This window comes from Anolis carolinensis, chromosome 2 (genome assembly GCF_035594765.1).
Source record: "Anolis carolinensis isolate JA03-04 chromosome 2, rAnoCar3.1.pri, whole genome shotgun sequence".
Taxonomy (NCBI): domain Eukaryota; kingdom Metazoa; phylum Chordata; class Lepidosauria; order Squamata; family Dactyloidae; genus Anolis; species Anolis carolinensis.
This window is the reverse complement of record NC_085842.1, coordinates 77,273,946-77,289,293: the sequence shown is the minus strand read 5'-3', so window position 1 is coordinate 77,289,293 and position 15,348 is coordinate 77,273,946. Positions and strand designations below refer to the sequence as shown.

Here is a 15,348-nt window from a genome sequence, read left to right as displayed (position 1 = left end):
CAACTGAAGCTTCCAAACAGTCTTCAAAGGCAGCCCCACATGGAGCTTCTCTTAACTGCAATACTCCCTTTAAAAAAATTATACTGCACCAATGTGTGTTAAATCATTGTCAGTATTCATATTAATTCTTGGAAAAGTTCATTTTGTTCCCATGACTTGTGGTCACACTAATTAAATTGTCCAGGATCTCCCAGTGTGTGAATGGTTGGGGGACACAAAAAACCCAAATGTCTGCCCATCTCTGCCTATATGCTCTCTCTTTTGCTGCAAAGGGACATGCATGCAGCTGCACACTCAACCCACTTCCCTGGCCTTTGTTTCCAGAGAAAGTGTGCACAGACTGGTCTTTTGGGTTTCTCAGCTTAGAGATCTGCTCTTGTGAAGTCATTATGCACTAACTTCATTCCCTCTCTGTGCCTTCCTTTGTGTTGGGGGAGGGCGATTAACTTTTCTATTCTGCTTTCTGGAAACCAGTTGGAGACCTCAGCTGCCTCTCCAAAGGAATCACTTACTCACAAAGAAATGGAAGATACAGGCAAGGGTTCCCAAACTTTGGTTCTCCAGGTGCATTGAACTTGAACCCCCAGAAATCCTAGTTAGTTTGGGCAATAGTCAGGAATTCTGAATTTTTGAGTTCAAAGATTGGAAACTGCTGGGTTCAAGCAAGACATCACCTGAGCCACAAATAACTTTTTATATTTATATTGATAATATATACTGAACACCAAATAGGAAAATCTGTAGTAAAGAAGCAATGCATAAAAATAAAGCAGTAATTTATAATCTAAAATTTATTAATTAAAAAATTAGCAGTCATTATCTTGTCTTCAACGACATTAGAAGCCTTTTGCATTTTAAATGTTCCTCATTTAAAACTGTTCCATATTCTCCAAGTCTTCTAGTAGATCTTTATTAGCATTTTGTATTAAAAGAGTAGTAGTTAACATTCTTAATCTCTTCTAATGTTGATTCAAAATATTTTAATCATCCCATTCTTCTCCATTGTCTAAGTCGGATTCTTCAGTATCTGTAAGGAAAAACAAAACATATGAATAGGAGTACTAAATGGAAGCAATACTGTAATTATTCTCTCAAATTATGTATTGCAGTAGAGTCTCGCTTATCCAACCTTCGCTTATCCAGTGTTCTGTATTATCCAATGCTATCTGCCTTTTAGTAGTCAATGTTTTTGTAGTCAATGTTTTCAATACATTGCAATGTTTTGGTGCTAAATTTGTAATTACAGTAATTACTAAATAACGTTACCATGTATTGAATAACTTTTTCTGTCAATTTGTTGTAAAACATGTTTTGGTGCTTAATTTGTAAAATCATAACGTATTTTGATGTTTAATAGGCTTTTCCTTAATCCCTCCTTATTATCCAACATTTTCACTTTTCCAATGTTCTGCTGGCCTGTTTATGTTGGATAAGCAAGACTCTACTGTACTTGGAAGTATTGACAACGTGTGTTATGAAGTGAACAGCACTACCCATGCATGTCTGAAAATATGCGCTGTTATATTTAATGAAGCCTACATGTCTGAGTATAAATTTGCCTGGATGGCCTGCAAAGAAGTTTTTTTGTTTTGTTTTGTTTTTTTGTGTGTCAGGAGCAACCGGAGTTGCTTCTGGAGTGAGAGAATTGGCCGTCTGCAAGGACATTGCCCAGGAGACGCCTGGATGTTTTTGATGTTTTGTGGGAGGCTTCTCTCATGTCCCCGCATGGAGCTGGAGCTGAAAGAGGGAGCTCATCCGCACTCTCCCCGGGTGGGATTCGAACCTGGCAGCTTTCAGGTTAGCAACCCAACCTTTAAGTCATGAGGCTTTTATCCCCTAGGCCATCGGAGGCTCCTTGCAAAGAAGTAAAAGCATGTGATTCATATATGAACTATATTCTAATTCTAATGGTGAATCAATTTAAAAAATCAGACATTGCAATCAGTGTCATTTGTATTTTTCTAGAGTTTTTTGAATTTTATTTTATAATAAGTAAAATTTACACCAAATTGGCCCCATCTACACTGACCATTTGATGCAGTTTCAAACTGGTATTGAAGAAAATGGGTTCACTGTGCAGATGATTACATAGGAAATCCTGGAACCAGTTTGAGGCTTAGATGGTGATTAAACCACAGACCACTAATATGTGTTAAGAGCTTTCTTTTGTGTGTTCTCCTGAGTGTTTGTTGTCTTGCCACTACAATTTGAAGCTATATTCAAACTACATTAAATGGTCAGCGTAGATGGGGCCTTGTATGCAGTCTCCTAACCAAAATGCTCGTGTGCACATGACAGCCAGACCCAATCTACACCAGAGTACTATAAAGCTTTTTTTAGGTACTGGGAAGCTAAGCAGGAGAAACAGTTAATTCTAGAACATCAGCAAATGGCTAGCTTGTGTAGCTTGGAGGCATTGTAAAATAAGGCAAGATAGCAACAAATGAAATTAAGGAACAAAAAATTAGATTAAGAACATTTTAAGAAGTAAAAAGCTCTAGGTTCACTACGGAAGAAATCGATAAACACCTGCTGTTACAGTAGAGTCTCACTTATCCAACATAAACAGGCCAGCAGAACGTTGGATAAGCAAATATGTTGGATAATAAGGAGGCATTAAGGAAAAGCCTATTAAAAATCAAATTAGTTTATGATTTTACAAATGAAGCACGAAAACATCATGTTATACAACAAATTTGACAGAAAAAGTAGTTCAATACGCAGTAATGCTATGTAGTAATTACTGTATTTACGAATTTAGCACCAAAATATCACGATGTATTGAAAACATTGACTACAAAAATGCGTTGGATAATCCAGAACGTTGAATAAGCGAGTGTTGGATAAGTGAGACTCTACTGTACTTGCATAGGTTCTAATTAACAAGAACCAAGAGCAATAAATATAATGAAATTAAAACATATTACTATAGAGATTAACTTTTTGTTGCCTATTAGCATGTAAATTGTGTTTAAATGGAACAGGTATAAATGAAATATTTCTAGGTTTTTTTAATCCTGTCAGAATAAATATGAGACTAGACACAGCTTCAGAGACCCGAGGGGTTCAACATGACGCTTTGAAAGAATTTAGGAGTTTAGATAAAGACCATTGATTTTTCCTTTTCTGACCTACTCAAGAGACCCTGAAGGAAACAAAATCTGCCTCTTCCAGCCTTTACAATAAGCCTTAGAATCCAAATAAGCTTCTTAGAAACTTTTGATACCAAACCATGGTTACCTTTAACAGCAAGTTCGCAAACATTTCAAATATTATTTATCCCTATAGCATTTAAAAGTAATTCAAGTTAAACATATTTCTTGCTAGCTTTATACAGTTGGCCAATAAAGGGATGCCCAAAGACTCCAAGAAAAGTGAAACACTAGCTGATCTCTCAGTTCTTACCAAATAAATGTTACTAAGCAAGACACTTTCTGGAAAGAATTGGAAACCAAGCCTGTTTTGTTTACTGGAAAGCAAGACTGGGGAGTCTGGAGTCACCTACCTGAGCCATGGATTGCCTTGTGCCTCTTCTCAATGATATCCTGAAGTTCTGCTATTATTCCTTCGTCACTTAGAGCTGTTGGATTCTGAGTCACCTATTTTCAGACACAGAGAATGGAACAGTAATGTAGTTCTTAGGAAGTCTCAAGTCTGTAATCTACTGTGGAACTAGCTATAAGTAAAGTAAGCACCGGGTTCTTGTTAAGAGTTATGTTAGGTCAGCATCAAATGGCTTGCAGACTGCTTCATGTCCTTACTTTCAGAATCCTCCATAGCTTTGCCCTGTCCCATTGTTCTGCTCTTGTACCCCAACACATCTCAACCTGAGATTTTCACTATCCAGTTCCCCTATCCCAGACTACTCAAGAAGTCTTCTGCGCTCAGTACAATCCAATAGATGTCTGATAAGGCTGGGAACTTTTCCTGGCTGGAAGCCTAGAAAGCACTGCCGATCAATGTGGACTGGTAGTCCAATGTAAACTTCTAGTCTAGTGATTAGGACCAGTGCTCTATCATATTGCTGACTTGTATGCTTGGGATTGCTGCCCAGAGTAATATATATTTCATCTCAGAAAATACCTTCTCTTTTATGCCTTTTGTATAAGGCTGCCTTCTTCCCCAAACTGTGCCTACATGCATGAAACAGTCATAGCCACATAATTCACCACCACCCTTTTCTGCCCCCAGCAACTTCTTAATCTATTGGTCTCTGTCATGATTGACACCAGGGACGGGAATTACGCAGTCCTCAAAAAGTTATTGGATTCTTTCCAGCAATCCTTACAATTTACTATGACTGGCTATCCCAACAACATCTGAAAGTCAGCCTGATTCCCATCTAAATTCTACATTGCAAACTAGGCAAGGTCCCCCAGATATTTTAGACTAGATGCTCTTCCAGATTGATCTAAAGAAATGTGACTTCTTATAATAAAGCTTTTGCTTGATTTTTCTGTTCTAAATCCAGTTATTTCATTTTTTGACATGGAGAGCCTGTTTGTCGCAGTTCCTTGGATTTTGCAAGGGCACTTGCAAATTTTTTTTAAAAAAATAGGGCATAGTTTGCCAAAGTGGTCCTATCTCTTGAAGGGTAAATTTTATTCCATTAATTTTATTTTAAAATCTTCTTAGATTTACAGTGCAAACAGTGTAATTTCACTGATGCAGTGATTTGCTATAGCACCATATCTAAAAAAAAATAATGAAAAGAGAAAGTAAACAATTCTGTTTTGTTCCAGAATGTCTCAGAATTTAAAAAGAAACCCACTTGATACTGTTAATAAACAATTGCATATTGTGCTGGAAAATTCCAGAAAATAATCCAGGACAACAACAGCAACATTTGGATTTTTTAAAAAAGTAACAGAATAGAGCAACAAATGCTGCAACTACCTGACATATTCCTCTCTCTAGATGGGCTTTATGATAATGTAATATTTGGCATGCTAGATGAGCTGATAAAGTTGTACATTAAGACATCTAGAGGACCAAAGGTTCTTTGGTCTTACTGGATGCTTTTGGGGGTAAGAAATTGTTCTCACATTGGATTACTGTGAGGTTTCTTGGCTGTATGGCCATGTTCCAGAAGCATTTTCTCCTGATGTTTTGCCCACATTTATGGCAGGCACCCTCAAAGGGTGTGAGATATATTGGAAACAAGGCAAGGGAGGTTTATATATCTATGGAAAGTCCAGGGTGGGAGAAAGAACTATTGTCTGTTGGAGTCAAGTGTGAATGTTACAATTAATTACCTCGATTAGCACTGAAAAACCTTGCAGCTTCAAAGCCTGGCTGATCCCTGCCTGGGTGAATTCTTTGTTGGGAGATGTTAGCTGGCCTTAATTGTTTCATGTTTTCAGAGTGTTGTTCTTTATTTATTGTCCTGATTTTCTCACTTTATTGAAAAAACTCATGCACATGGGCAGATACACAGGATTTGATCAAATATACGTATGTTAGAGATTTCATCAAGTAGTTATCTGCAGCTGTTATCCTCATATATTGCATCCTCAAAACCACTGAATAAGGAGATCAAAGACTTTTCATACAATGGACTTTGCAATGCAATGTGGAAAATTATCTCACAACATCTGTCATCGTCTCACGCTAAATCACACTTTTAAAAAAAGGAAGTATCCAGTTACATGACATCGATGCTAAAAACTTAGAATATTAGCAGCATTCCCCTTGTTTAAAAATATGGATAATTAAGAGATGCCAGGTTTTTAAAAAAGCAATGCAACTGAATTTTTAAAAAGAAAACAGATAATTCAGACATGATTAAAACAATTTGTAAGATAAACTGGGCTTTTATTTTCAGAGTCTGCCAGCTGTAACATTAGACTTTGAAACAAATGGTTTCTGATCATGCTAATACCCTCCCAACATGTCTGAAATAAATGATAAAAATAACAATCAACAGCTGATGGGTGGCAAAGCTTTCCCCCTCCATGGGAGCCCCAGGCACTCCGTTCTGCAAGATACTTCAACTCAATCAGCTTTCTTCTTCCTTTTACGAAAAGAGATTGAGGTAATTAGCCTGTCACTGGGGTTTAGGTCTGATTTTTATTTTATTTTTAAACATAAGAGATAAGAGATTAGAGTAAGCCTCTAGTGACTGAGACAGTTTTGCTTGTGCAACTGTAGCTTGTGCAACTACACAGTCAGCTTCCTCTCAGCCTCCCCTCCCCAACCCTTCTCTTACAAAACTTACAACAATTTCCTATAGTGAGAATGTAATTCCACCTTGTACTACAATCAACATAACTTTTGGGAGTTGGGGAAAATTTCTTGTTACTCTTTACATGTACCTAGAAGAGCTAGCTAGTACTGGCAGATACAAAATCAAAATCAATCTAAGGTCTTCTTCTGCGTAAAAGTCAAGTTTACCCAAAAATCACTGAGATGGTGTTATGTGCTTTCAAAATAACTGACCCAGTGGTTCTCAGTCTGTGGGTCCCCAGGTGTTTTGGCTCACAACTCGCAAAAATCCCAACCAGTTTACCGGCTGTTAAGCTTTCTGGGAGTTGAAGGTCAAAACATCTGGAGACCCACAGCTTGAGAACCACTGCACCTGTAGCAACCCTCTTTGGGGATTTACTCAGCAAGATTTTTCCAGAGGAGGCTGAGAGAGTGATTTGCCCTAGGTCAACCAATGTATTTCTATGACCTGCAGTCCTAGTCCAACACTCAAACCTCTACCACAGTGGTTCCCAACCTTTGGTCCTCCAGGTGTTTTGGACTTCAGCTCCCACAATTCCTAACAGCTGGTAAGATGGCTGGGATTTCTGAGAGTTGAAGTTCAAAATCTTTGAAGGACCAAAGGTTGGGAACCACTGCTCTACCCCATGTTGGCTCAGATCACTCTGACAAGGGCAGTTTTCCTGACTAAAACCTGCCTGACAAGTTGACAGAGTGATAAGTGTTAAAACACAAGATAGGTTATTCATCTCAAGATCCTATCTCACGATATGGATGGACGACTCATAAAACTACCCTGGCATACACAAATTTATATGTAGCTCCATCTTTCCTGTAATTTTAACATGTGAAGAATAGCTGTTGCTTGGACAGTTACTACTCAAGATGAAATATGGAGTTACATACTTTCAAAAGGAGTCTTGGGACTATGGAGCAGTGATTAAGAATTTTGAACTCCCAACTCAAAATCATCCACTGATCTTGGAAAATAATTTTTGCAGAAGAATGGATAAGATGTTATGCTGAAACCATCCATAAATGAGCAGCAGGTGGTAGGATGCTACAATGCTCAGAGCATCATTTCCCCCCTCAGCATTTATGGGTGGCTTCAGTATTCAGTATATTTATCCTCATTAAAACTAACTTTCTAAGCTCTGATCAGTTTCAGTTAGGATTCCTAATAAACGTATCATTATCATAGCTCAATTATATTAGAGAAAAGAGATTTACGATACCAAAATATTAGATTTTCCTCTGCTTAGAAAAACTGAAATGTCTCCCATCATGGTTCATCTCAAGCTTCCAAGCAATGCTCAAAGTCTCTATTAACCTAAAATGTGTGACCAATACACAAGGCTGTAGCCAAGGGCGGGGGGTTAGGGGTTCAACCCCCTCCCCCCATTTTCAGGTTTTAAAAGAAACCAGGTTCACTCACGAATTTTAACTGGTTAACCAAATCCCCATGAGTGTCCACTGAAGTTTATTTGTCCTGAGTGTCTACTGAAGTTTATCAATGTCGCCTGATTTAGCATTATGGAACTACTCTTCATGATTAACTAAAAAAAGTCCCCCCCCCCCCCCCGCACTGAATTCTTTTTCTGGCTATGACCCTGCCAATACATACTACATTTTCCATCAACTTTGGCTCCTATTTTACATTAGTTACCTGGTGGACCTTATACAACATCAATGCCAAAAATATGTATCTGAATTTTTAGAAATGTTGTTTCAATAGGTGACTCAAGAACAGCAGTCCTTAAAAATCTATCAGGTCAAAATTATTCAAGAATATAGGCACTAGAATAAAAATACTTGCTGTTTTCAGTTGTGCTCCTTTTCTGATCTGAGAGAGCAGCACATCTTGACTGAAAGGAGTTAATGGCCTGTCACTTTTTGCCCTTTTCATTTGCACTTCCTTTAAATCTCGGATCAAATTCTGTGGAGATGGCCTTTGGAAACAAGGCATGGAAGGTGCTGGAGGTGTGACAGCTGAATGGAGATTGTCATTTTTTAATATTGTGGAAGACACTGCTGGGATGTCACCCTGAAACTCAACCATCCTTGGAGTTTGGTATTCTAGTTCATTTTCAGTACTAGAAGTTGTGTCCGGCGCACTGGGCATTATGGAATAAAGCGAAGGATGATCAACTGATTTGGTCAGTAAACCTGAGGAAAAATGGGTATGTTGTATAAATAAGCTATTGAAATCTAAGTCTGATCAATTATAATTTTGGACTATTTCATCCAGAATTTTAGCAAGCCAGATACACAGACAAAAACAACACTTGGCTGTAACTGCACTGTTCGGTTATATCACTTTGATAGTACTTTTCTACTCATTATATCCCCTGGAGTAGTGGGATTGGTAGTTTAGTGAGGTACATAGGATTCTCTGGTAGAGAGATCACTTTCTTTGAATGGGGAAATTCTAAGTGCCTTACCAAACTACAAATCCTAGGATTCCATAGGATAAAGCCATGAGAGTTAAAATGGTGCCAAATTAGTATAATTATATAATAACAGATTTCACCTGTGAATATTAACTGTGTCCACTGATACAGCACTAAACTATTCTATCAGGCATGCATCTATGCACTGACATTTACAATCTGATACCACTTGGACTGTAAACATTCTTGTTATGCACTTGCTTCCAAGCTGGCTGAGTAGTTGGAATTAGATGTAAAAGAACAGAAACTGAAGAAAATTAACTCACATCGGCACACTGTTCCCTATAGCTGGTGCACTTTATTGTCTGAGGCAAGGGGCATACTGGTGGCTAGGTGGCATCTGGATGTATACATACCAGCTAGACCACCAACTGAAACTTATTTTAATGTTTGTGGATAAGACAGTATCCATCACCACATCTGAAAGTACAGATTATTTTTGGAACCCAGGACAGGCTGTCTCCCAACCTTTCTGGCACAAGTGCTCTTACTTAGCCTGATAGTAGGGCCAACCCTGCCAGCATCAATATTGTTACACAAACCTCTAAAGCAGCGGTTCTCAACCTGTGGCCCCCCAGGTGATTTGGCCCACAACTCCCTGAAATCCCAGCCAGTTTACCAGCTGTTAGGATTTCTGGGAGTTGAAGGCCAAAACATCTGGGGACCCACAGGTTAAGAACCACTGCTCTAAAGCCATATATTTTCCCATCTCCAATACTAATATGCTTTTCCCAACCGCCCCCCCCCCCCCAAATTCAAAAGCTTCATAGTATCCTCTGAAAGAAGGAACACTAAAAGCTAGCTTTTCTGTGGAATCAGTTTACAGACTAAGAATAAGATGATTTCTTCAAAACTCAGTTTCCCACACAGTCAATGCAAGATCCAACTTTCCTAATGCTCATTTTCTAAAACGTCTGACTATATTCCACTTAAGTCATAACTGATTGGGAAAAAGAAGTGTGATGACTTCAGAATACATTGTATATTAGGGAGTGCCCCAGTGCATTCCCAAAATACGGACAGTTGTTCCATGCGCACTGCTATGTATTAATTGACCATTGGTATCTGTTTTCTTATGGCTGCTAACATGATGACTTTGTCCCTCAGCCCAGAATAATTTTTAATGTAGTGTCACAGTTTTACAGTTACACAATCTAGAAATATCCAAACACTAGTGTGAAAATGATGACCTGAGGACTTACAGACTCGCTGCAGATGGCCAAAATGATTCTCTTAGGAGGATATGTATGTGTTTGAAAAGGCACATTCCAAATGTACACCATCCCTGCTTTCCTATCCCCTCACTTCCCATAGAGAACGTACTATAAATCTATAAAACAGGTAGGGGACCAGATCCACAATCCTTATCACTGGTCATGAGACTCCCAGGAGCTGAAGTCCAGAACATTTGAAGGACCTATATTTCCCTACCTCTCTTTATATGACATTTTAAATATAGTACAAAGGGAAGAAGTAACACCATTAGTTACTGATCTTGCACATTGCTATTCAATTGGTGCCTGCCAGCAGTCCTTGAAAATTCACATTCCATACTATGTGTACTTAGAGGAATTCATCTCAAGATGCCAGAAACTTTCAATCTTTGAATATCTGTTTCCATAACATGAATACAGAAACACTTGTTTTCACAATATACACAGTGTATTGAGTATTATACCTTTTGTCCTTGCTTCTTCTAGTACAGCTTCTATGCCTCCTCGTTTTTCTATTGTTTCAAAAATCTTCTTTGAAGTCCTTTTGTTCTGCAGATGAGCCTGTGTTATACCAGCTTGAGCAAAGATCATCTTTAGTTCAGGATGTAAGTTGGTCTATGAAACAATACAAAACAAAACAAAAAAATGTGAAAACTGGTTATTTTACTACTTTCTACCATAAAACTTGAGAACAAAGTTATAAATCCCACCAGGTTGAATAAAACTTGAAAGGCAGATGGGGGCTGGCACTCATTAATCCTACATAAAAATGAACCCCTCTTCCTAATTTTACAAAACTCTACATTTATCTTGTTTTTGTTGTATCCTTAGAGTCATTTCTGACATAAGGCAACCCTAAGGCAAACTTATGGGGTTCTCTGGAGCTGAGAGTATGTGACTCTCTCAAGGTCACCCAGTGGATTGCTATGGCCAAGCAGATTATTGAATCCTGGTTTCCAGAGTCACAGTCCAACGCTCAAAACACTACCCCATGCTGGTTCCCTCTCCAGCAAAATTATTTCCAACCCAGGTTCTCTTGCCATGTTTTGTTCAGAAGAAATTATGCTTTTGCCTTCCTCTAAGTCTGAGACTGTGATGTGACCCAAGTCACACTGTGGGTTTCCATGGCCAAGCAGAGATTCAAGTTGTACCCTTCAGCGTCATAGTCCAACAGTCAAACCAGGACAACACTTTAGCTCTAAGCTTTTTTTAATTACAAAAACTGGCTTTTTTGAGAAATTCAGAGGTTTAGTGTAGTGAAGATGTTCAGCTGAGCTCAGAGAGGAAAATGGAAGGAGCAAGCCTCAGAAAAATGCATGCAATGCACATTTACTCAAACATATACACACTTGCTCATCACTAAATGCCACTGTACTAAGTGGGAAATTATAATTGCTTTCTTAGGAAAGCAGATGAGTGCAGCATAAGGCTCAAACAATTTGGAGAGCATTTGTCAGATACCTAAAAGTGTATTTAAGTTCATGAGGAAATAAAATTGCTATTTGATTTAGTGGCAAATGTGTTAAATAACAATACATAATAAAAGCAGTCTTGTCTGAATAAGCTTTAGTCCACAGGAACCACTTACATCAAAACCAGTTTTGGGACTCCATTCAATGTGACACAGGTGTCTGAAAAATACATTGTTATTTTTAACATGCACAGTTAAGATCTGGAAGTCTAAAACACACACAACACTAACAATAGTACAAATCATCATTTATTTGAACATTTGTCTCTATTTGTTCCAAGATAAATAGAGTTGTATTCTGAGAACAGGCTCTTACATACACACACACACACACACACACAAAGCATAAAAAACCCTTACAGATTGTAGCATGATGGGTTACAGTCTTTAGAACATTTAATTAAAATTTATAATATTTATAATTCCGGACAGTGTCCCTGAAGCCTCTAGTACAGTCAATAGGGATAAGAACTTGAAGTAACTGCTTTATCGACAACATGGTTAAACCCAAATATTTGAAGCAGAAGGCAAAGGACCAGACTCCTTTGGGCAGTGTTCCTCGATCTTTCGTTAGCTTAAAAATGAGGAATTTCAGAAAGTAGAGCTTTATCTTGACACTCATCAAAAACAACTCTTCTATACAACTACAGTAGAGTCTCACTAATCCAAGCCCCACTTATCCAAGCCTCTGGATAATCCAAGCCATTTTTGTAGTCAATGTTTTCAATATATCGTGATATTTTGGTGCTAAATTCGTAAATACAGTAATTACAACATAACATTACTGCGTATTGAACTACTTTTTTAATCAAATTTGTTGTATAACATGATGTTTTGGTGCTTAATTTGTAAAATCATAACTTAATTTGATGTTTAATAGGCTTTTCCTTAATGCCTCCTTATTATCCAAGATATTCGCTTATCCAAGCTTCTGCCGGCCCGTTTAGCTTGGATAAGTGAGACTCTACTGTATCATAATTATAGGAGCCTTGCCCTCTTTAGTATCCGGTCATGGCAGAAACTGATAAACCCAGCTGAACTAAAATCCATTTTATGCACCTAGTTATTACATTCACGTGGGAATCAGGGAGAAAGATAAACAAGCCCATGTAAATATAGCCAGGGAGACAGATCTAACAAACACAGTATGGATTAGGTGCAACAGAGCGGTTATCATCTGATCCAAAATAGCCAGAGATGCTTCCTAGGAATTATCTGTATTTTGATCAATCTGCAAGTCTCCATTTGACAGCATGGAGTGAGTCATCTTTATCCATTACTTATCCCTGGAGATCAAGTTAAAATGTTGGCAACTACAATGATGCTCAGTTGGTTTAGAAGTGTTTGGAATCCAAATCGGGATATTGATGGCCACCCAAAGCACCAACTATGCAGAGAAAGACTTCTGCTCTGAGGTCGATTAAAGTGAGTAGTGATCGGCAGCAAGCAGTCTACATTGTAAGCCATATAATGTAACATTGTGGATATTTTTGTCTTTTTTTATTTTAGAGATGTCATTGTGTTTACATTGTTAAAAATTGTTCTCCTGCATCTCCAATTGTAACTTCAGGCAAGAATTTCAAGTTGCTTTGAATCTCATTTTGACGGAAAAGGTGGGACATACATTCAACCAATAAAGACATTCAAACAAAGGTCTGTCCTCTCTCAAATTAAAAACATGAAGCTGAAAATAAATTGTTCACACTTACTTGAAATTAAGGGGCTGCCCAATAAAATTTTTGCTGAGTTTATTTCTTCTGGGTTTTTGTTTCTGTCTTTTGTACAAAGTTTGAGAAAAACAGAATGAAGAGGGGGATGCTCTGCAGTCTGGAAAACTTGAATTTGGATGAGACTTGGGCAATGGACAGGATACTTCAGATACTGGAGCTGGAAGGCAAAAATACGGTTACATGAACAACAGCTTATTGTTTATGCAGTATCAAACAGGTTTAGGAATTGTTGGAAATTCTTGAATCCTAGAATCTGACTTTTCATATTGTTGTAACAAGCAGAACAAGTTGAGTTATTCTAGGGCACAAGAGCGTCAACATCACTAATAATAGACAGAGCTATTGGCATGATGAAAGACACTTCAACAAAGTGTGTACCATCCAAGAGATTAACATTTGGAAGAACAGAAGGTTTTAGTCTTTGTCACTCCCCTTTAAATTGAACTTGATGGAACATGTTCAAGCCATATAACAATCCATTACTGTAAATATTATTGACTCAAACTACTTCGCCAGCAAACATTAGAATAAAATAAGTTCCATAAATATGAATGAACTATGCTTCTAAATAATAAACATAAGATCACACAAGGGGAGAATATATCCCATATCATAGTTATATATTAAAAGGTAAATACTGTACTAAAAATAAAGAATGCAATCTTTAAAGCTTCTGTCTTAATTTTCAAAATAGAAAACAACTGATCTTTTAATTGCAAGTGGAATTACCAAGTGCAAGAACACTTCTGAACAATGCCATGGTACCACAGCTCTAACTTCACTCCTGTCTGCTACTTATAGCAATAGCTGTTATGTAGAGCATCTTAAAACAGATTAAATAAGAAAACAAGAACAGATACAGCTGTGAATTCACTGGCATGTTAACCTTATCTTCAGTTAACATTGATTCTTGCTAAATAGTGAATACTTACTCAATAGCACAACTCCAGTTCCACAGCTGAATGAAGACTGAGTGATTTCAAGACCTGAAGTCTTGTGTCCTACTGATGGTTGTGTGATCCTGCAGGCAGATAGTCAAATACTGCAGGGATCCTTACAGATTTATTTGGATTTATTTTGGAACATTAGATATCTGCCTTTCAGTCAAGATGAGAACTTATGGTAACTCAAAACAAAATTAATAACAGATAAAACAGACAAAAATGCGAAAACCTGTGAAACAAACTATGCTATTAAAATGGTATTCAGTTATTACATGGCAGGAAGTTGGAAGAGACTACAAAGGCCATCCAGTCGAACACCCTGCCATGAAGGAACAAACAATTAAAGCATGCTTAACAGATGGCCATCTAAGCTCTGATTAAAAACCTCTAGGGAAAATTCTCCACCACACTCTTAGGCACCATATTTCACTGTCAAGCAGCGCCAACTGCCATGAAGCTTTTCCTAATGTTTTGGTGGAATCCCTTTTCCTTCTATTTGAATCAATTGATCCATGTCCTGGTTTCTACGACAGCAAAAAAACAAGCTTGCCCCCTCCTCACTGTGTCATCCTTTCCAATATTTAAACATGGTTATCATGTCCCTGCTGAGACTTCTTTTCTCCAAAGTTAAACCTACCCTATTCCTTAAGCTGTTCTTCACAGGGCTTGCCTTCCAGACCTTCTCTCATTTTGGTCTCTTCTCTGGACACATTCCAGCTTGTCATGGGAGGCTGTGGTCCTGAGATAGTATGGAGAAACTTTTGAATATCAAACTTCTCAGAGGCCATCACTTTAATTAGATATTTACTATCTGGACTGAACTCTGTTTTGTTTTGGATCTTATCTGCTTTCAGTTTGGTTTCGATTCAAAATTTTCTGTTTGCTGAAATATGCAAGTGTTTTACATAAACTTAATGAAATTACCTTTCTTGCAAAGAATCCGAAAAGTGGACATGGACTAAATGTTTACCATGCAACAAGGTATGTCTGCTCAACCTAATGAGCTGTAACCACTTGTGCTATCTATGCTTGTTTCTGCTAAAGAATTGAAGCCTGAATTTCTCATCTAGAGTCGCTTACCCAACTCTTGGTAGCTGATGATCAACTAACTGAATAATTGAATGAATTATTATGTGAATAATAGGCTTTGCCTTTTGAATTTCAACTAGAAATCAGGAGAGCTTCTCAAATTTCCAATGCTAAATGGCTATTAGGTCTACTTCACTTGTTCAGTTTCTCGATATAGCTACTAGTAATTCTATACTTTGAATTGATTTGCAGTGAAGAGAGCTTCAGTTGCAATAAAACAAGGCAATGCTTTTTTTTGACTACACA

At 37.8% G+C, this 15,348-nt stretch overlaps 1 protein-coding gene across 1 annotated transcript; it reads right to left on the bottom strand.

Moving 5' to 3' along the window:
- Nucleotides 1-769: 769 nt before the first annotated feature.
- Nucleotides 770-13,923, bottom strand: LOC103277938 (actin nucleation-promoting factor WASL). The gene is made up of 7 exons (XM_008105166.3): nucleotides 13,799-13,923; nucleotides 13,049-13,226; nucleotides 11,457-11,499; nucleotides 10,333-10,483; nucleotides 8,021-8,370; nucleotides 3,506-3,599; nucleotides 770-1,027 (listed from the first exon to the last, which is right to left on the bottom strand). Exons 1-7 carry the CDS (start codon nucleotides 13,827-13,829, stop codon nucleotides 981-983), a joined length of 894 nt encoding a protein of 297 aa, XP_008103373.1. The 5' UTR covers nucleotides 13,830-13,923; the 3' UTR covers nucleotides 770-980.
- Nucleotides 13,924-15,348: the final 1,425 nt, after the last annotated feature.